This window comes from Pongo abelii, chromosome 9 (genome assembly GCF_028885655.2).
Source record: "Pongo abelii isolate AG06213 chromosome 9, NHGRI_mPonAbe1-v2.0_pri, whole genome shotgun sequence".
NCBI classification, from domain to species: Eukaryota; Metazoa; Chordata; class Mammalia; order Primates; family Hominidae; genus Pongo; species Pongo abelii.
In genome coordinates, this window is record NC_071994.2 from 77,912,636 (window position 1) to 77,936,250 (window position 23,615).

Sequence of the window (23,615 nt, forward strand, 5' to 3'; positions counted from 1 at the left end):
AACTACATTGTTGAAGTAGACATTTAACAGGTTTGTCTGCTCATGCAACTCCCTCAGTCTGTTCTCAACTGAGATCCTGTTAAAATGAAAGTCACATCCCTTTATTTCTCTCCTCAAAACCCTCCCATGGCTACCCATCTCATTCACAGAAAAAGCTAAAATCCTTATGGTTTCCTAGAAGGCCTTTCATGATCTGGTTCTTGGTTACCTCTCTGAACTAATTTTCTGCTACTCTTCCAGCTGTTTGTGTTCCAGCTAGCTGAACTTGTAGCTGTTGTTTGAATGCATTAGTTTTAACTAACTTAAAGACCTCTGCATTTGCCATTTGACTTGGATACTTTTCCTTCACTTATTCACATGACTAGTGCTTCCACCTTCTCGCAGATCTTTCTTTTTTCCCTTTTTTTTTTTTTTTTGAGATGGAGTCTCACTCTCTTGCCCAGGCTGGAGTGCAGTGGCGCAGTCTCAGCTCACTGCAGCCTCTGCCTCCCAGGTTCAAACGATTCGTCTGCCTTAACCTCCTGAGTAGCTAGGACTACAGGCGTATGCCACCACGCCCAGCTAATTTTTGTATTTTTAGTAGAGATGGGGATTCACCATGTTGGCCAGTATGGTCTTGATCTCTTGACCCATCTTGGCTTCCCTAAGTGCTGAGATTACAGGCCTGAGCCACTGCACCCGGCCTTTTTTTTTTTTTTTTCCTTTCAGTTCTGCTCCTTCTGAATTGCAGGTCTTTATTCCAGATGTTTCTCAGAGAAAGTCTCCTTGATCACTGACTAACCCTTTTATAAATTGTGATTACTCTCCTCTGTCTTCTATGCTTTATTTTTCTCCGTGGTACTTAAGATCACTTGACATACTATATGTTTAATTATTTGAATATTGTATGTCTCTTCCCACTAGAATGTAAGCTCTATGAAGGCAGAAACTTTCAGGTCACTTTTGCTCATTGCTCTGTCCCCGATATGCAGAACTGCAGAACTGCAGAACCATGCTTGACACATACTAGGCCCTCAAATATTTTTGTCTTTTTAATTTAATTTTTTAATCCATAAAAAAACCATATATATGTGTATATATATAAAGATATAAAGGTTCATATTAAAGCCTCCCTTTCACCAGCCTTCCATCACCCTAGTTTTCTACCCCACCCTGATAACCACTGTTACTCATTTCTTGTTTGTCTTTCCTGAGATTCTTTATGCAAATACAAGTACAAATGCAAATATTCTTATTCCTTTCTCTCCTCTTTTTTACACAAAGTGTACCATACTATTTATGTTTCTGTACCTTGCATTTTTCACTTACTATCTTAGGGTTTTCTCCATATTGGTTCATAGACAGTATCCCTGTTTTTTGTTTTTTTCTGCATAGTTCTGCATAATTTATTTACCTGGCTCCTATTGGTGGACACTTAGGTTGTTCCAGTCTTTTGCTATACACACAGTATTGCATTGAATAACTTTATAATACATTGTTTTGTATGAGTGACAGTATATTGATAGGGTAAATTTCATAAAGTGGAATTACTAGGACAAAGAGAACGTGTACTTGTAGTTTTGGTAGATATTGCGAAATTGTCCTCCGTGGGAGTTGTTTTATGTGTGACTGCTTTTCTCCCCACAGCTTCACCACCAAGCCTGTGCAAACTTTTGAATTTTTGCCACCCTGTTAGGTGAAAAATAATTTTGCAGTATAGCTTAAGTTTGTATTTCTCCTATTATGAGTCCACATTCATAGTAGGAGATAGTTTTGCATTGAATAGATACACCATATCTATGAGTATTAGGATGAGGCACTGAAGCATTTGTTGAATGAATGGAATGCTGCAGAACAGCCAAAACATGCCACTGGAACCATGCTCTGCAATCTGTGATTGCTTTGTTTCTTTCCGTCTTAGCATGGCTACATAGAGAAATATTTATATTTAATTGTCTTTTTCATGTAGAAGTAGGTCTTGAATGATATCTTTTTGAAAATTGAGGCTGGGTGCGGTGGCTCTCGCCTGTAATCCCAGCACTTTGGGAGGCCGAGGCGGGTGGATCATTTGAGGTCAGGAGTTCAAGACGAGCCTGGCCAACATGGCAAAACCTCTTCTCTACTAAAAATACAAAAACTAGCTGGGCGGTGGTGGTGTGCACCTGCCATCCCAGCTACTCAGGAGGTTGGGGCTGGAGAATCACTTGAACCCGGGAGGTGGAGGTTGTGGTGAGCTGACATCACACCACTGCACTCCAGCCTGGGTGACAGAGTGAGACCCTGTCTCAAAAAAAAAAAAAAGAAAATTTACTTGTATGATTTTGCTCACATTGAATGGAAAAAACTAAACAATTTTATTAATACAATTATATTAATTTTATTTGTTTTACATAATTTTGTTTAAATTTTATTGTTTTAAACAATAAAATTGTTTAAAAACAATTTTATTAATAAAAATTATAAAATACTTTAAATACATTATTTTATTTCAGCCTCATAACAACCCTATTATATTCCAGGTGTCATTCTCCTTTGAAAGATGAAGAAATTGTGGGCCATAAAGGTTAATTGACCTATCCAGGGTCACAAAGATTGAGGTAGACTGAGGACTGGAACTGTTTTTTTTAACTCTACATTCACTCATTTTTTAATATCGTGCTATAAATTTTATTGATAATATTTTAGATGCAATAGAATGCTACACAGTGTAGGTTCAAGTTTGTCATATTAGAAATAACCTCATACTCAGCAATTTCTTTCCAAATTGTATGGCTCCTTTGTTAAACTCTCTTCATTTACATTGGCACGTTCATTTTGAGGGTCTACTGGAGAAGGCGGATTGTTTTGTTTGATTTATTCAGCCAGGTAACAAAGTTTTATTTCTTTATTTATTTTGAGATGGAGTTTTGCTCTTGCTCAGGCTGAAATGCAGTGTGCAATCTCAGCTCACTGCAACCTCCACCTTCTGTGTTCAAGCGATTCTACTGCCTCAGCCTCCCCAGTAGCTGGGATTACAGGCACCCACCACCACACCTGGCTAATTTTTTGTATTTTTAGCAGAGACAGGATTTCACCATGTTGGCCAGACTGGTCTTGAACTGCTGACTTCAGGTGATCTGCTCGCCTCAGCCTCCCAAAGTGCTGGGATTACAGGCGTGAGCCACCACACCCAGCCCCCAAGTTAACAAAGTTTTGGAAGAAGGAATGATACTACTCATCTTAGAGCTGGAAATACATATTGCAAAAACTGTTTAATTTAGACACTTTGCAGATGAAGCTAAGGAATTCGCTTTCTCAAAAGAAAAAGGGATTATCTTTATTATGTTTTTCACTGACTTAACAGTAATATATACTTTAATTCAAACAACACAAAAATATATACAGTATAATGTAAAAATACCCTGTAATAAAAAACAATAGTTTTAAATCCCTTATGCTTTTGTTTTTTGAAAAAAGTATGGTGTATGTATGTTAGGATATATGTATATGTATACATAAATACATATATTTCTAAGTTTGTATTGTCAATTAATGGTTGGAATAATTGGTTAACCATTTGAGGATAAAATGAAAAGAACAATACTTATGGTTTCATAGTGTTGCAGAAAGAGACTTTTTCATAAGTGATATTGTAAATTAGTATAATATTTGTAGGTAACAATTTGGCAATATCTATCAAAGTCAAACTGTTCCTTCTTTGAGCATGCAATTTCTTTTCTTTTCTTTTCTTTTTTTTTTTTTTTTTTTTTTTAGATGGAGTCTCACTCTGTCACCCAGGCTGGAGTGCAGTAGCACAATTCTGTCCACTGCAGCCTCTGTCTCCTGGGTTCAAGCAATTCTCCTGCTTCAGCCTCCCAAGTAGCTGGGATTACAAGCATGCACCACCACGCCTAATTTTTGTATTTTTAGTAGAGATGGGGTTTCATCATGTTGGCCATAAGAGCAGCATGGAGATGACTTGGGCAGGATTAGCAGAGGGAATATTGGAAGGTTTTCAGGAATGTCTGAACTTCTGACACATTTTGATTGTGTCCTTGAGTTTTGTAACCTTTTCCAACATACATGAAGTCTTGTAGAGTCATGAAATTTTAATGCTTACCGAGGACCTTCAATTATCTGTTCAATTCTCTAAGTTGTCTTAGAGCAATAATGAGCCCAAGGGAATTAAAGAGACATAGTGTTAGTGACAGAGGTAGAAGTAGTACTTAAGTCACCTGGTTGCTAGTGTTTTAACCAAAACTGTCAACCAGTTAACCTAGATTAAAACACTAGCAACCAGGTAACCTACATCAGTATTCACTCCACAGTACTGCAATGGGTAATCATTCAAGATGTTTGAGAAAAACAGAGCGGTTGGAGTCAGTTGTGAGGGTGGAAGTGGGGAAGGAAGAAGGTTGGAGCTTTTAAGGGCTCAAATTAGAATTGGAGGAAAAAAGTCAGTAAGGTAAAAATCACTAAAGCAAATCTGAAAGGTTTTATCCTTCTTTACTGAATTTTTTTCCCTTTAAAACACTTTCATTGAATTTTTACTTTTTTTTAACAGATAAAGATATAGAGAGAATAAATCCCTTGAAAACATTTTAAATGTTTTACCGCAACATATGTTAAAAAATTTAGAGGATTAAAAGTTGGTTAATGGGCTTATTTTCTTTCATATCACTTATTGTTCTTTTTTCTTCTTTTCCAGAATTTTATAGAAGTGAAGTGATTAAGAATTCCTTGGTAAGTTTGCTTTCTGACGGGTACATATGACTAAGTATATACACCTGTTTTCAGAAAATGCAGAAATGTAAAATAAGTTGAGGTTCAGCTCTGGTTTTATGATACTTTAACGGATCTGCTCAATTGTTAAATCATCGTTGTTTTGTTCATTGCTGTATCTCTAGTGCTTACGTAGTAGGTGCTTGATAAATATTTACAGAATGAATTGATTTTTCTGTTAAAAACTTTGAATGATAAAAACTCAAATTCTATAGTTTTCTCACTTCCATTTCCTATAAATAAGTTTCTGATTATTTCACTTGCCATATGTCATAATAAGTGATATCTTTGTTTAGATAATAGTTCTTAAGAATTTTATGCCTAGGGGTTTTGTATAGGATACTCCTACTTGTTTCTTGGCAGTGGCATTGCTCAGTTGGAAAGTTGTAAGTATCCTACTTTTGATAATATATACACTGGATATTTGCATAAATGGCTCAATTTATTAGGCTGTGTTGAAAACAAAGAAGACCTTTATGGTAATGAAAATATCTTAGTAATGGTCCAGTACCATCTTGGATTTGGCCCTTGTCTGCTTTTCCACCTCATCTCCTCCTCTTTTCCGCACTCATTGTGTTCCAGGTGTACCTCTTTCAGTGCTTCAAACACACAAATCTTATCTTGTTCCTTATGTCTAGAACATTTGTTTCCTTAGCTGTTCGCTTGACTGAAGAGGTCTTCAAGGTCTCAGCTATGTCACTTCAGCAAGACCTTCTATGACTATCTCATCTAGAGCAGTTCCCTTTCCCCTAGTCATGCTTTTTCATGACCCTGTTTTGTTTTCTTTAAAGCGTTCATCACTGTTGGAAACTCTTGCTCGCTTACTTGTTTGTGTTTATGAACTGCCTCCCACCTGCTAGAACGTAAGTTCCATGAAAGCAGGGGCCCTACCAATCTTGCTGCTTCTGTTACCCTGGAGTCTAGAATAGTATAGATGCTCAGTAACTACTTGTTAAATGAATAAATGGTTATCAATGATGTGTTGTATTTACATGTTATCCCATTTTGATCCTTAGAACAACCTGTAAAGTAGATGGGGCAGATCTTAGGAAGCTGGTACCCAGAGAGTTCCAACAACTTTTGCAGAGTCAGAGGACTGCAGGACCAGAACCACAGACCAGACCTTCTGTCTTTGTCTCTACTCTTTCCTCTTCATCAAGCTGTCTTTGAAATGTCTCTAAAATATTAATAGATTTGGATTCTACGCCAGACAGATTCCTTGAGTCCATCTCTGGGGAGATCCCATCACCAGTAAAGCTCTGGTTCTACGTATATTATATGATATAAAATAAGTGCCTAGCATCATGCTTGACATATAATAGCTACTGAGTAAATATTAGTTTTTCTTCCTCTCCTTGCTCAGGTGGAAACAGAAATAGTTTGCAGACAGTTAAGAGCTAGGAGTGATTATGGGGAAGATAGAACAGAATTTTGTGTTCATTTATTCTGTTCTCTTTTCCATAGTCAAATGTTGGGGATGGTTTTCAATATCCATTGCTTTTCCCCCAGATTTGTGTTATAATAGACCCTATGTCATAATGGCACTTTAGTGTATTGTTCTGCATTATTAGTATTGGATTTTCTAGATATTCACTTGGCTCCCAAATCCATATTTCTAAAGATCTCTGAATGTTAACTCCTATCTTCAACTCCTTTTGGCCTCCATCTTCAATTGCTTTGGAGCTATCTGTGAGGTCATGATACCTTCATCCTTAGTGCACTTAGGTGGAATGTTGTCTCCAAAGAATACTGTAGAATGGATTCAAGACAAGGGAGAGGATTGGACTAAAAGACTTGTAGGTCCCTTTCAACTCACAGTTTATACTGTAATTGTTTTCCGAATGTGCCTCATACAGTGTTTGCTTGCATTGTGATTTCATGAACATTCTGTTTCACAAAGTAGATCAAATCTCCTGGAGGTCACAGACTGTATGTCTTTATATCCCCTTAGTTCCCAGTGTATTTCTATTGGGTAGTTGTTTGACAAATATTAATTTTTTGATGTTCCTTTTAAAGGTATTCTTTGAGATTTTGGCAAGGATTCTTTTTTTTCTTTTATATCTTAATAAAGGTTCTATTAACTTAAGTAACTCTTTTATTTTATTTTATTTTATTTTTTTGAGACAGGGTCTCTCTATCACCCAGGCTGGAGTGCAGTAGCATGATCTCAGCTCACTGCAACCTCCACCTCGTGAGCTGAGGCGATCCTCTTACCTCAGCCTCCCAAGGAGCTGGGACTACAGGCATGAACCACCATGCCTGACCAATTTTTGTATTTTTTGTAGAGACAGGGTTTCACCGTGTTACCCAGGCTGGCCTCGAACTCCTGACCTCAAGCAGTCCGCCTAACTCAGCCTCCCAAAGTGCTGGGATTACAGGCATGAGCCACTGTGCCTGGACTAATTAACTCTTTCTTTCTGAGGGAGCTCTTTTTTCTTAGCTTTTTGCTAATTCATTGTGATTGGTTCAGATTGATGGGCATTGGGCAGTACAGGAGTCAACAACCCTCAGAGAATATGCCAGAGATGGCACGTTGTTACCACCCTTCTTGCTGTCTCCAAAGAAGCACTGCCAGGTCAACAGCAGAATTGGCTGGTTTCTTTCTTGTTTAGGATTTTGCAATTTTTAAGCTATTGTGATATTTGCTGAATAGTCAGTCGTTTAAATGCTTTTGTTATCTATTTGTTACCATTGTGCTTGGTACATAGAAGATGCTCAGCAAATGTTTCTTGAATAAATGAATTCTTCCCTAAGGATATTTATTGACTTCGAGGTTATATCCTGAAACTGCAAATCTTCCATTAGATTCTAAAGGATTAGGCAAAGATTTGAATACTTTATTTCTAATTAAGGCTTTGAGTAAATTTTCACTCTGGTGAACTAAGTTGGACTTTGATAAGCTTGTAAGTATCTTTTTCACTCATGTAACTTTGAGATACAGAATGCTGTTCCTTGTTTATATTCTGAGCTTGGTTCTTAGACCAGAGTGGCTTGGTTTCATCACTCTGATGTCAAAGGAGACATGGAAAAATGGACTCAAGATTAAAAAGAGGCCGAGTGTGGTGGCTCACACCTGTAATCCCAGCACTTTGGGAGGCTGAGGCAGGCGGATCATCTGAGGTTGGAAGTTTGAGACCAGCCTGACCAACATGGAGAAACCCCATCTCTACTAAAAATACAAAATTAGCTGGGCGTGGTGGTACATGCCTGTAATCCCAGCTACTCGGGAGACTGAGGCAGGAGAATGGCTTGAATCTGAGAGGCAGAGGTTGCGGCGAGCCGAGATCGTTGCCAGCCTGGGCAACAAGAGCGAAACTCCATGTCAAAAAAAAAAAAAAAAAAAAAAGATAAAAAAGAGTGTTTTCCCCCAAATATTAGATAAACTGTTCTTATGCCCTTATTCTGTGCTTCTTTCTAACTCCTGAATACTCCAGATCACCTGTCCAATAAAACTTTCTGCAGTGATGGTAATGTTCTATGTATTGTTCGATACAGTTACCACTGGCCACATGTGGCCATTGAGCACTTGAAATGTGGTTCAGTCCTACTGCAGAACTGAATTTTAAATTTTGTTTAATTTTAATTTAAATAGCCACATGAAGCTAGTAGATATCATATTAGACAGCACAGTTCTAGATGCTTCTGAAAAGCTTTCTTTTTTTTTTTTTTTGAGACGTTGTCTTGCTCTTGTCGCCTGGGCTGGAGTGCAGTGGCACGATCTCGGCTCATTTCAACCTCCGCCTCCCAGGTTCAAACGATTCTCTTGCTTCAGCTTCCTGAGTAGCTGGGACTACAGGTGCCCGCCAGCATGCCCAGCTAATTTTTGTATTTTTAGTAGAGACAGGGTTTCGCCATGTTGGCCAAGCTGGTCTTGAACTCCTGACCTCCAGTGATCTGCCCACCTCAGCTTCCCAAAGTGCTGGGATTACAGGCATGAGCCACCACGCCCGGCCAGGGCTTATAATCATTAACAGGAAGAAATTTAACCTTTTTGTTTTTTTAAAAGTAGTTTGGCCCAGGTGCAGTGGCTCATGCCTATAATCTTAGCACTTTGGGAGACCGAGGTGGGCGGATTGCTTGAGCCTAGGAGTTCAAGACCAGCCTGGGCAACATGGCAAAACTCCATCTCTACCAAAAAACGCAAAAATTACCTGGGAGGCTGAGGCGAGAGGATTGCTTAAGTCTCAGAGGCGGAGGTTTCAGTCAGCCAAGATTGTGCCACTCCAGCTTGGGTGACAGAGTGAGACCCTGTCTCAAAGGAAAAACAAATTACTTCGAGCTGAGTGTGGTGGCTCACACCTATATCCCAGTACTTTAGGAGGCTGAGGCAGGAGGATCATGTAAGCCCAGGAGCTTGAGATCAGCCTGGGCAAGATGACGAGACTCCCATCTCTACAAAAAAAAAATAAAAATAAATAAATAAAATAAAAAAATTAGCTGGGTGTGGTGGTGCATACGTGTAGTTCCCTGCTAGTTGGGAGGCTGAGGCAGGGAGATCCCTTGAGCCCAGGAATTTGAGATTGTGGTGAACTATGATTGCACCACTGCACTCCAGCCTGGGTGACACAGTGAGAACCCATCTCAAAACAACAACAACAACAACAACAACAAAAACTAAATAAAAAACTTTGTGCTTTTTTTTTAATACCACTAGTCTCATTTATAAATCCATATAATAGTTTTTTGTATGGTTGTCTTAGCTTCTTTGATATGTATTAATAAACTTCAGAAAGCAGGGACCTCATGTGGTTCATGTTTGTAATCTCCATAGTCATTGTATCGTGATTTGCTTTGACTTGGCGAACAAACAAAATATGTTTAGTATGTCATATATGTATGTATCCAAATCTAAGTTTCTGGCTATAAGACTCACTGTTATTTTACATTTACAAAAAATAGTTAAACATTCTAATTAAACTGAACGTAAGGCCTGGGCAATAGTCTTATGAGTTGTGATTCAATTTTACTAACCTCTTGTTACTTCAGAGTTTCTTCAGTCCATTCCAAGATAATTAGCAGTCTTTCCTTTTTTCATTATTTGACTTATGATAAGGAATCCTATTAGCAATAAAATATTTACTTCCTTAAGTCCTTTAAAGAGGTTGGATGAAGTCATTTCTCCAGTGACAGATATTTGCTTCTCTAATACCAAATTCATGCCTCATTGCTCTGTTTCTGTGCTTTCTGCCTACACAAAATCTTAATACTTTTTATTGAAATTTGACATTTATAGAAGAGTTTATAGATCATAAGTATACAGCATGATGAATTATCTCAAACTGTGAATACACCTGTATAACCAGCATCCAGATCAACAAATAGAATATTTTCAGCGCCTAAAAAGCCCTCTCCTGCCCTCTCCAGTCACTGTTACTTTCCTGACTTTTAACACCATAGGTTAATTTTACCTGTTTTTGTATGAATGAAATAATATAATATGCACTATTTTGTGTCCGATTGCCATGTTTCAACTTTATATAGTAAGATCCATTTATTTTTGGGGACATATTTGTGATTTGTTTGCTCTATAATATTCCATTGTGCGAAATCACAGAATTGACTCATTTTTTCTGTTGATAGGCATTTGGTTAGGTTCTAGTTTTGAGCTAACATGACTAGTGCTGCTATAAACACTCTCCTATATGTCTTTTGGTAAATGTATGGATAGATTTCTGTTGAGTATACATCTAGGAGTGGAATTGCTAGGAATATGCGTATGGTCAGCTAAAGCTGGCAAATAGTTTTCCAAAATTATTGTTTGATTTATACTCTCACCCCCAGTCTGCGAGAGTTTTGTTTACATGGTTGTTAACACTTGATTTTTAAAAAATCTTTTGAATTTAAATTGTTAAATATTACAAAATTTTTTGTTTCAATATAAATTAAGAGAAATATTTTAAATGGCAATTAAACTTAGCAGCACATGTAGTGCTAACATTGTGCCTAACTTAATATCAAACATGGCTACTTTTAAGGGTGTGCATGTAGATACAATGACACTGGATGACTGCCACCTGGTGGTCAAAGATTGTAGGACTTTATTGATTTTACTATTTCTAAAATCAGAATTCATCTTACAATGTGAAAAAATACGCACATTAGAACTGGTGAGTGGGACTATGTTGGATGGTAATAAATAGAATGGAGTAAACTGAAGCAACATAAGGGAGTACCTGCCAGGGGAGATTGCAGTTTTTCTGCAGCAGTCACATAGGAGATGTCACTTGAGCAGACGCCTGACAGAAGTGAGGGAACACGCTATATAGCTATTTCAGGAATACTGTTCCAGGACAAGAAACAGGAAAGTAGAAAGACAGAAGTGTACTTGAGGTGTTCAAGAAATGGCTAAGAAGTTAGTAAGGCTGGAGTGCAGTGAGCAGAGGTGGTTTGAGGCGTTGCTAGGCACATATGACAGAGAGACAGGTGCAAGAGAATTGAGGATCAGGGCAGCAGAGGGAATGGCCTGGAGCAATAGGAGATGATGGTCAAGGGCTAAGGAGCATGAGAATGAGATTTTGGAAGGCATAGCATTACAATTAATGCAAAATGGGGCACATCTGGTGGACCAGGACCCTCACCTTATTCATGATATATTTAGCATAGAACGATTCATGGTGAATGTATAGTTCCGTGTTAATGTCTCTGGCTTCAGCTAGCTGTGCCCTCCATATCATCTCTTCTTGTGTTCAGGGAGAGGTTAGATCCTTGATATTATTGAAGGGTCATTGGGTTAATAATAAAATTATTGAAGCAATAACAGTGGAAGTGACTAAATTCTCTGAAGTTGGTTTTTCATGTTTATAAAAGAGATTAATTATATTGCGAACCCACATCTGCCTTTAACAGTTATAAAGTTAATCTAATCATTGGTTATTTTTCCAAAAATGAGTTTTTAACTTTTCTTAGAATATTAAAAATCTCATGGTGGGAGTATACTTATAGCTAATTTGTGTGTGTTTTGAAATGTCTCTGTACATGGATTTTTTAAATGAAGAAAAGGTATCAATTATAAGTACCCACTTATGATTGAAGTAGCATGTTGGACATGTCATATACATTATTTCTCATCCTGATAATAGCATTCTAAGTTAAGAGATATGCTTGTTTTACAGCTGAGGAACCAGGTTCAGCAGGCTGAGGAACTTGATCTAGGTCACACCGCTAATAACTGGTAAAACCAGTGTTCCAGAGCCCTGCTGTTTTGCAGCCTCCCTTATATCCCACTTCCTTCCACTGAGTAAGTCTGCTAGAGGGCTAACAGAGGTCAGTGATAGGCTTTATCATTGAATAAACAATTTCTAGAGCATGCATTTTAGGGAAAGCATGTGGCATAATTTATCAGAACTATAAAGTTCTGTTGAGATTGTGACTGAGCTGTTTTTAAATCTTTGGGAAAAAAACTGGCTAAACAGTACAAACATTTTTTGTGAGTTACTGGTCTGAGTGATTCTCAAACCAACTTTATGTTTCAGTGGAATTATGATTGAATGAATTAACATTGAGTGTGTGTGTGTGTGTGTGTGTGTTTGTGTGTGTGTAGCTTATGTCAGATTATGTTACTGTCTTTTAAACTGCATCATCTTCAAGGTTTTCCAACTTCTGTCTGGTTAACTACATGATTTGAAGGGAGACAGAGATAATCAACACATGGAATTGTATGTAGTACCAGGGAAGAACAGGATGCCATGAAAACATGTAAAAGTGTTATTTATGTTAGTTTGGAGGGAGAAGTTAGGAAAGGTTTCTAACAATTAGTAATTTCTAAATTGAGATAGGAAGTCTGAATAAAAGTGAATGAGACAGGGAAAGAGAGTTTATTGTGTTAATAGTAATGTTAAAATCAGTATGCTATTCCAGTGAGATGTGTTGTATGGTTTCAGAAAGTTAGAACACATTTTATGAGTTCTTGGTTGTGTTCTTGTAACCATACATTTGTTATCAAGCAACAGTAATAAATAATGGTTTTATGTCCTCTTGTGGGTGTGTGGTAGACAGTGAACTTTTCAGAGCTTATAAATATCCTGATATTCTACTATTGTACTTCTCAGTGAATATGGTGGTATAGGTCCCTGGATGATATTAGTACTTGATTAATTTGTTCCATGTAGAAATTGTGCGGGTATGTATAGGTTAAATATAAATAAAAAAATCATCTGGGTCTATATAGTAAAAATAGTAGGCTATAAAATCTTTGAATGTGTGGCAGGCTGTATCTGCCTGTATCTGAATGTACCAACTTAGGAATTATTGCTCATTGTCTGGCAACTATTTTGTAATAGTATAAAGGAAAGTCTTTGTAATCAGAAGATTGACAATAGCTCTACTGTATCAGTGTTGTATTGGCTTAGAAAGAACACCCAGGTCATCTATTCAACCACACGAAATAACTTCAAAAAACTTCCCTGTCCTCCAGAGGCATTTGATTTTGAATGAAGTATTTAAGAATATTTGCTACAACAACCCCCAAGAATATCTATCCCTCTTCCTTGCCATGCATTATGCCCCTTCAGATACATTCACCAAGTGTCATTTTTTCACTTTGAAAGGAGGTATTATTTTCTGTTTTTTTCTGATACTTTATCACTCTAATAGTAATAGGAAATTATGCTACTTCATATTTTAGAATATATTTACTCTTGTTGAAAGGCGGTCTTACACAAAGGGGAGTAAATGACTACCTTTTAGGGTGGTATAATTTGAAGACCAGGAAGGTTTAGGCTTTAGGACATACATCAGGAAGAGATGACTTCATTTGATTTATTTCAGTGGGGCACCTCTTGTTTTTTCCCTTGTTGGATCTTAAAAAAAAATAGTTTCATTACTTTTTATTGAGATATTGTACACATCTAGTAAATGCACAAATAATAGCCTTATGACTTTTCAAAAGGAACTGATCAATGAAACACGATCATCTTTTGCTTTTCTTTGTTTTATTTTTTATTTTTTTGAGACGGAGTTTTACTCTTGTCCGGGCTGGAGTGCAATGGCGCGATCCCGGCTCACTGCAACCTCCGCCTCCAAGCTACAAGCGATTCTCCTGTCTCAATCTCCTAAGTAGCTCAGATTACAGGCATGTGCCACCATGCCTGGCTATTTTTTTATATTTAGTACAGATGGGGTTTCATCATAACATGTTAGTCAGGCTGGTCACGAACCCCAGACCTCACGTGATTCGCCCACCTCGGCCTCCCAAAGTGCTGGGATTACAAGCATGCGCCACTGCACCCGGCCTATTTCTTGCTTTTCAGTCACTACCTTTTCCCAAAGAGAACCTGTCTTCTGACTTCTAACACCATAGCTTAGTTCTGCCTGGTTATGAACTTTTACATGGCGTATGCCCCCTTTTTTTTTTTTTTTTGAGACAGAGTCTCGCTGTGGTTGCCCAGGCTTGAGTACAATGGTGGGATCTTGGCTCACTGCAACCTCTGCCTCCCAGGTTCAGGTGATTCTCCCACCTCAGCCTCCCAAGTAGGTGAAGTGTGCACTACCATACTAGGCTATTTTTTTTTTGTATTTTTAGTAGAGACAGGGTTTCACCATGTTGGCCAGATTGGTCTCGAACTCCTGACCTCAAGTGATCCGCCCACCTCGGCCTCCCAAAGTGCTGGGATTACAGGCACGAGCCACCGCGCCCGGCCTGCATCTGCTCTTTTGCTCAGCATAATATTTGTGAGATTCATTCATGTTGTATATAGTAGTTCACTAATTCTAATGAATATATCGTTTGCTGAACATATGTGTGCATTTCTCTGAGGTATGTACTTAGAAGTGGAATTAAGTGCTGGGTTGTAGGTTATGTTCAGCTTTAGTAGATATTGCCAAATAATTTTTCCAAGCATTTGTACCAGTTACGTTCTTATCAGCAGTGTGAGATTTTTAGTTGCTCTATCCTTGCCCAAACTTGGTATTATCTGTCTTTTAAATTTTAGCCATTCTGGTGGGATAATGGTATTATGTTGTGGTTTTAGTTTAGTTTAATATGGTATTATGATATTTATGTTGTGGAGCACTTGTTCTGGAAAATCATGCCAGTTAATGCCAATTAAGAATAAACAAATCTCGAACAAGTATTGGAATCTTTTTAAAAAAGTTGATGGGATATATTTGATCTAACTTGATAGTTAAGAAGCTCTTTTTCATCTTCTTTTTGACTATTCAAGGATCAATGGAATTGGTGGTCTGTTGAATTCCAGTTTAGTAAAATGTTACCATTTGAGTTTTTGATATCCATATTATCTTTTAATGGATTTCCTTCCTCTCCCCTTTCTTAAATAAGGGAAGATTATTCAACCTTTTCTCAACAAGTCAAGGTTATCATGAGGAACATTAATGATTATATTATACTCGACCTTCAGGGGCTGCCTGGGACATAAGGCTCCATTATTCTTACTTTAGACAGTCCCCACAACATGGCCTTCCTCATATACAAAAGTGATCTAATGCTGCCATGTTTTTTTTGTTTTTTTTTTTGAGACGGAGTCTCGCTCTGTCGCCCAGGCTAGAGTGCAGTAGTGCGATCTCGGCTCACTGCAACCTGTGCCTCCCAGGTTGAAGCGATTCTCCTGCCTCAGCCTCCTGAGTAGCTGAGATACAGGTGCGCCCCACCACGCCCAGCTAATTTTTGTATTTTTTAGTAGAGATGGGGTTTCACCATATTGGCCAGGCTGGTCTCGATCTCCTGACCTTGTGATCCTCCTGCCTCAGCCTCCCAAAGTGCTGGGATTTCAGGTGTGAGCCACCGCTCCTGGCCTGCTGCCATGATTTTAGAGTCAGTGTCAGATATTGACTTTGTCTTCCTGTTCCAGATATAACCAAACATATGACCTTAGACAAGTGACTTAATAATTCTTAGCATCAGCTTCTCCTGAAAAATTGAGATAGTGCTGTCTGTTTCAGAGGACTCTTGAGTTTCGTGAAGATTAAGAAAGAATATATAGTCAAATTAGTAGTATAGTACCTGGCACACTGAACCTTTGGTAATGGTGCTAGATATTGTAGAGGATAAATACACTGGTAGAAATCCCTGCCTTTGAGGAGCTCACGTTCTGGAGGGGAAGACAGGCAAAAAAATCAGTGATGGTGATGTGTCATGCCAGGTACCATAAGAAAGTTAACCACTCACAGGTTCCTATGGGAGCATAGAGGAGCGGCAGCCAGCCCCAAGGACATCAGTGAACACACAGCTTTCATTGTTCCCCCTTTCTTATAATAATTATACCAGTAGTAAAAATGAGTAAAATGGTTTTTATTCTCTATTTATAAAGCATGATTCATATTAGGTGAGAAAGTGAATCACTTTTTCCAAATGAATCTTAAGCTATGCTTTCTGGTCTTGGCCTTAAATTTAATATTTTTGACCCCAAAGTGATTAGGTCTTCTTGCAGCAAAGTGCCAGGAATAGGTTTGTTTTTTTTTTTTATTTCTGCAAATAGTTGAATACTTACTTTGTCTCCAGGTTACTGTATTATCTACTTGGCCCCATCCTCACAGTGGGTGGCAGGCAGAGAAGGCTGACAGTTAAAGAGAACTGGGAAGGCTTCTGAGGAAGAGATGTTTGAACTGAAACCTAATTGTCAGAGAAACGTTAACCAGGAAAAGAATGGGTGGGGTAGAGGCAGGGAGGGGCTCCCACCAGAGGCTCTCAGCTTCCTCATTTCAGAACTTGAGGTGGACTAGGCAAATTCAAAGGTCCCTTTTATTGCTTTCATTCCTAGGATATGTAAGCTAGAGGAAGCCCTCATTTTGTCTCTTTCTATGTTGTACGCAGCTTGCTTGTTTGTCCTGTAGCTCATGTTAAATTAAATCCGGTATAGTGCTCAGCATGTAGTAAATGGCTCACAAATGATTGCCATTACTCATATAAGGTAGAGCTGGTGAAGGGTACTCAGTTCCAGGGGAGCAGACACATCCTCAGGCTGCAGGCTAGAAGGCTTTTCCCCAGCATTCCTAGCTACAGGTTTCTCAGCATCTTCGGTGGACAGTTGGGTGAACCAGTGAAGGGCCAGTTCCTTCTTAGCTAATCTGTAATGAATGCTTCATTCTTGTAGTAGTGGTCTAGGCTTTGCTATTATGTTTAGTCATTTGTTTTGTCTCAGCCCTAGTCAGCTGTAGAGTCTGGTGATGGAGCAGCAAGAGCAAGTGTGAGACCTGTGGAGTCTCCCCAGTTCCTTTCTCTCAGAGAATAGGGCATAGGCAGAGGGCAGAATTCTTTCTTCCTTTTCTGCCTCTGGCTGTGAGATATAATATAAGGAAATTGTTGACATTCTCTTTAGCCCGCCTTTGTTCTAAATTCTGTCTTTTGTAATTTGGTAGAAAGAAAAAAAAAAAAAAACACATACACACACAAAATGAACATGAGACAAATTCTAGAGAACTAGATTCAAATTCTGATAGTTTTTACTAAGTGACCTTAGGCAAGAAGACTCAGCTTCTGTGTTTTATTGATTTTTAATTTTTCACAATTTAGCATTCTTGCACAATCTAGATGCATCTTAAAATCAGTTCTTTTTGGTTGTATATACAGTTATGATGCATTTTATGATTGGTGATGTCTTGGATTTGATGAAATATGGTATTTTGTCTTAACTATTGGAATTAACAAATTGTCTTATTTACTTCATGTGGATTTATTGTTAGGATTAACAAGGCTAATTTATTCAGCAGATTAAATATTTGTATGTGCTAGAATAAGTATTCTCTATGCCCTTTTTATCTATTATTAATACTTTATATAGTGACTTTTACTAGTAAGTATTAAAATAGTAGCTATTGCTATAATTAGTTTTTTATTACTATTCTGTTCAAGCTTCATAAAAACCCTGTGAGGTGATAGTTTTATAACTGAAGATTCTGAGACACAGGGAATTATGTAATTCAACAGTGTGGCTTCATTATAGCACTTTCCTCTCTACCACTCTGCCTGTCAGCTCTCTTCATTTTTCAGAGGAAAGGCTGAAGCTACGTGATTCTTCAAAGCCATTCCACAAGCCAGTGGTTCTGTTTGGGTGACGGTCTGCTGCTGTTCCCAAGCCCATCCACATTTCTAGTAATTACTCCTATGTCTGCATAGCTTAGTGGTCACCCAGTGATTTGTCAGTAACTTCTGCCAGTGGATTGTGAATTTTGTCCAGTTTTACTGTTGCTTTTTGGGGGAAAAATTTGCTGAGCTACTCATTTTATCATGTCAGACATCCTACCCCTTCTTTAGATTTACTCTTATAGATACCATTTATTTGCTATTCATTCATTCTTGCAGCAAAAATGTTATGAGTTCACTTTGCCTAAAGTGCATCCTTTAGGATTTTCTTTAGTGAGCATATGTTAGTGTCACACTCCCAAGTTTTTTTGTCTGAAAATGTATTCATTTTACTCTGATTTGTGAAGAGTATTTTCATTGGGTGGATTTCTTGGTTGTCAGTTACTTGGTTTTATGTGTTCTGATATGATTTTATTTATCTTGCTTAGGACCTGTTAGGTATTTAAACCTGTGAATTAGTTTTTTTTTTTTTTTTTTAATCGGTCTAGGAAATTGCTACTTATCTCTTTAAATAATTCCTTGCCTCCTTCCTTAATCCATTTTATCTCTCTGGACTGCTTGCTAAATGCATATCAGATCTTTTTACTCTGTCATCCATGTTTTTAAACCTTTTTTTTTTTTCATATTGTTCTTTTTATCTCTGCTGCATTCTGTTTAATTTCTTCTTCCAAGGAAGGTTCTCCTCTCACCCATCATGGCAACCTTCCCTACAGACATTTGTGTGTAGGGATTTGGTGGATTTAGTTTAGTTTCACTCATACTGTACAGGGGTATAGACCTTTTGTGGTCCTCAGTGTGGAGAGGGACATTTTGTAGTCATGGGTGGGACCTGGGCCTGGCTCTTAAATTATGTCCTTGCTTCCTTTAAGAATGCCAAAACTGGCCACATGCAGTGGCTTACCCCTGTAATCCTAGCACTTTGGGAGGCTGAGGTGGGAGCATTGCTTGAGCCCAGGAGTTAGAGACCAGTGTGGGCAACATAGTGAGACCCTGTCTCTACCCCAAAAAGAAAAAAAGAAAGAGAAAGAATGTGAAAACCAAAGCCCCGGCTTTGTATAGATCTGTCATGGCTTCACGACAAAGACCTCTAGATCTCCACTTATCTCTCTGGGTTCTTTCTTCCTTGGCTTGGAAATTCTTTGATGTTAATGGTGATTATTATTATTATTTTAAAAATATTTTAGCTGACATTTTAGTTGTTTTCAGTGAGAGGACTGTCTCGTCAGTCATTATCAGAAATGGATGGCTCCCTTCCATTCACCCATTCACCCTTGGGCCATATAGTCTTTTATATTTACCCACATGTTTACAATTGCCAATGCTCTCCATTCTTTCGCCTAGATCCAAGTCTATATCCAGTGTTGTTTCCCTTTAGCCTGAAGAACTTCAAGCATTTCTTGTAGTGTGGGTCAGCATAGTTACTCCCAGACCTTATTGTTGTCTTCACATTTAATTGAAACTCTGCCCCTATTTAGCAGGGCTGCTAAAACAGTTATAGTGAGATACAGACTGGAGGTCATTTAAGAGTGGAATTCTGTTGATGTTATACTGAAATTCTTGCATGGCTAGCATTTAGTTTTTATACAATCCAGTATAAAACTGACTGCATAAATGTGCGTGCTAGGTTATCATCATGCTATTTGTGGTAGTATTTCAGTGTCCTCTCCCACCTTACACTTTGGTCAGGAAAAAAAAAAAAGTGCCACAAAGCCAAGAACAGTTAGTTACACTTATCTGAAGACCCTTTGATTTACATAATATGAAAATTGGTAATTTAATAGGTTGATTTTGTTTACATTCAGCAGTGAAAGCCCTTATGTTTAATGTAGGGGAAATAAGCGAAAGTAGTTGACGTATTACATTGTAGTTCATTCCTTTGATGTTATGAAAGCTCCTTAACATTTTCACTTTTCAGAGAGGGTTTCAACTCCCTGGATGATTCTCTTAATGAGAAATAATGTTCTTTCCGAGCATAAAGCTGACCTTGTTATTTTCAACTTGAAAACATTTCAATGGCCCCACTGTTGTACAGAGTAAAGTATTCCCTCCTAGCAAAAGGCATAAAAGATCCTTCAGTTCAGTTCCTTGTGTGTCTGTCCAGCTTTGTGTCCTGCCACTTTTGTATTGTGTGCTCCAGCAGTAGTCCTGAGTGCCCTGACCACACCTTGACATTTTACACCTCTGAGCCCTTTTCATATTGTGTTCCTCTTTGCCTGAAATTACTTATTTTAATCTGGTGAAAGCCCACTTATCTGTTAAAAGCCAGGTTTCACAGCCTTTGTGATGTCTTCCCCTGTTCATCAGTTTATTTTTCCTTTCTCTGCTGCTATGCAGCCTTATGCATAATTCTGTTATTGAACTTTGCACAAAACAGTGTAATTATTTAAATGGAGGTTTGAATCCAGCAGTAAGTTGGAGCCTCTTTGAGGGCATTGTTTATGTGTTGGCTCTTAATAATCACGTATTAAGTGTCGAATAAATGAATGAATTACCATATGAAACCATGTAAGTGAGTGATAGGAATATACGCTTCTTCTAATGACTATAATAAGTAAGCAGAGAAATTCAAAAGTACCATTATCACCCCTTTTGTGTTAATTGTAATGTCTTCTTGGCTTACTTAAGTTTGCAATTTAATGTATTTATGAGGTCTTTTAGTTTTGAAAAACAAAATGATTTGTCACCTAATTGAAATAATTGTAAACAAATAGAGTTGTCCTAAAGCGTGTTTTCATTTTCATGAGCAGAATCCCACGTGGCGAAGTCTCGATTTTGGAATTATGCCAGACCGTCTTGATACATCTGTGTCTTGTTTCGTGGTGAAGATATGGGGTGGAAAGGAGAACATCTACCAGCTGTTGATTGAATGGAAAGTCTGTTTGGATGGGCTGAAATACTTGGGTCAGCAGGTAATTTTTAGACTGTGGTTTCAAGTAGTTGTCATCTCCAAATTAACTTGTCTAACCTTTCTGTTGATTCTTCTGATTCTGTGTTTCCTATTATAAAGAGAGACTTTTATGACTGTTTACTTATATCACTAAGAGAGACCTTGATGATCATTTACATATGTTATTGTTTACTTATATTACTTACGTTGTTATGTTTGAATCATTGCCTAGTTTAAAAAACACCTTTGTCTGAAGAAATTTATGAAGACGGATTTGTGTGTGTGTTTAGGAAAGAATGTGCTTTGTCATAGCATTTTGCTTTTTCTGTCTTACTGGATGTCCTCACCTAGAATCTGAAAATTAAGTTGAAATAAGGAATATCATGTTAAATACCTCTCTTTTGACCAGTAGCGTTATTCCAGTAATAAGAAGAGCTACTATTTATTGAGCACAGGATGACACCTGCCTGAATTATATGCTGCCACTGGTTCTCCACCTTTGCTGTACCCATGACTGATGTAGCTAATAGATTACAGTTCTCTTTTTTTTTGAGACGAAGTTTCACTCTTGTTGCCCAGACTGGAGTGCAATGGCATGCGATCTCAGCTCACCACAGCCTCCACCTCCCAAGTTCAAGCGATTCTCCTGCCTCAGCCTCCCGAGTAGCTGGGATTACAGGCATGCGCCACCATGCCCAGCTAATTTTTTGTATTTTAGTAGAGACAGGGTTTCTCCATGTTGGCCAGGCTGGTCTCGAACTCCTGACATCAGATGATACACCTGCCTTGGCCTCCCAAAGTGCTGGAATTACAGGTGTGAGCCACTGTGCCTGGCCTCTACAGTTCTCTTTTAACTGGGCTCAAAAGTAGCTCCATAGTATTTTCTTTCTTCCTTTCTTTTATTTACTTCTTTTTTTTTTTTTTTTTTTTAATTAAAGACAGGGTCTTGCCCTGGTGCCTAGGCTGGAGTGCATTGGTGTGATCATGGCTCACTGTAGCCTCAAACTCCTGGGTTCAAGTGATCCTTTTCGCCTCAGCCTCAATCCCTCAATACCTCCTGCCTCAGCAAGTAGCTGGGACTACAGGCAGGCGCCATCATGCCCAGCTAATTTTTATTTTTATTTTTGTAGAGATGGGTGTAAACATGTGAGACAGGTCTCAGTTAATTTAGAAAGTTTATTTTGCCAAGATAGGATGCGCCTGTGACACCGCCCCAGGAAGACGTGCCCAAGATGGTTGGGGCACAGCTTGGTTTTATACATTTTAAGGAAACATGAGACATCAATCAATACATGTAAGAAGTACATTGGTTCAGTCTGGAAAGGCAGGACAACTTGAAACAAAAGCAGGAAGACTCGAAGCAGGGAGGGAGCTTCCAGGTTACAGACAGGTGATACACAAACGGTTGCATTCTTCTGAGTTTCTGATTAGCCTTTCCAAAGGAGGCAAATCAGATATGCATCTGTCTCAGTGAGCAGAGGGGTGACTTTGAATAGAATGGGAAGAAGGGCCCCCAAGCAGTTTCCAGGTTGAGTTTTCCTTAATGATTTTGGGGGCCCAAGATGTTTTCCTTTCACATTGGGTTTTGCTATGTTGTCCTTGCTGGTTGTGAACTCCTAGGCTCAAGCAGTCCTCCTGCCTTGGCCTCCCGAAGTACTGGGATGACAGGCATGAGCCACGGCACCAGGCCTTCGGAATCCTTTCTAATGTTCCAGGACAAAACTAGGAATCTGTTAGAATTGCAAATGAAATGAAACCTATTTGCTATCATCAGATATAGATTATTATAATTAATATTTATAGCAACCTTGTGAAGGTTGATATTATTGCCCTTATTTTCCACATGAAAAGAATTGAGCCTCAGAAACTTTAAGAAATGATTCAAGATCACACAGCTGGAGCTAAGATTTAAATTCAGGCCTGGCTGATTTAAAAATTCATTCTCTTTGTCCTATACTGCACTGGTATATACATGTGGTCGTTGGTAACCCCCCACCCCACCTTGGAATGAATCTCATTTCTATTTTGTGATGCCTATGGTACTACTATTAAAGGTAACCATAAAATATTAGTCATAGATTATCTATAAACATCTTGATGCTTTCTTCATATTTATTCAATATAATACTTTCTGAGATGTTTCTTATTAAAGAAACAATTTAATTCTGCATTTTTTCAGGTTAAAAATCTGAAAATCTGGGCCAGGTGTGGTGGCTCATGCCTGTAACCTTGGGAGCACTTTGGGAGGCTGAGGCGGGAGGATCACTTGAAGCCAGGAGTTTGATACCAGCCTGGCCAACATGGCGAAACCCTGTCTCTACTAAAAATACAAAAATTAGCTGGGCACAGTGGCATGTGCCTGTAATCCCAGCTACTCAGGAGGCTGAGGGGGGAGAATTGCTTGAACCCGGGAGGTGGAGGTTGTAATGAACCGAGATGGCGCCACTGCACTCCAGCCTGGATGACAGAGAGAGACTCCATCTCAAAAAAAAAAAAAAAAATTTTTTTTTGAAAATCTAAAAAAAACTAAAAATCTCTGTGCTCATTTTGCTTACCATACTTTTTATTTTTAAATTTTTTACCTGTAGTCACCATGCTGTAGTCTTGTGAACTTATTCCTCCTATTTAACTGAAATTTTGCATCCTTTGACCAGCATCTTTCCAAGCCTCCTCCCCTCCACGCAGTTCCTGCTAACCACCATTCTACTCTCTACTTCTATGAGTTCAACTTTTTTAGATTCCACGGACAAGTGAGATCATGCTTTTATCATATTTTTTTATTTTGTGTCCTATAGTGACCAGAACAGTGCATATAATATATATGTTCTTTAAACTACATTCTAAACTAAAATTTAAACATTTAAAAAAAAATCTTAATTTTTTCTCTGTTTTAGGGATTATCTTAATTAAAACTTAGAAAATAATGACTTGGTTTAGGCCAGGGCCTTTGTT

At 38.3% G+C, this 23,615-nt stretch overlaps 1 protein-coding gene across 2 annotated transcripts in view; it reads left to right on the forward strand.

Moving 5' to 3' along the window:
* The window catches only part of UVRAG (UV radiation resistance associated), a 327,393-nt gene that overhangs the window by 44,441 nt on the left and 259,337 nt on the right, over positions 1-23,615 (forward strand). For both annotated transcript variants that reach the window (XM_002822260.4, XM_054524839.2), the window contains exons 3-4: positions 4,667-4,701; positions 20,524-20,685. In XM_002822260.4, the coding sequence (XP_002822306.1) occupies positions 4,667-4,701; positions 20,524-20,685 (197 nt within the window). The remainder of the gene's footprint in view (positions 1-4,666; positions 4,702-20,523; positions 20,686-23,615) is intronic.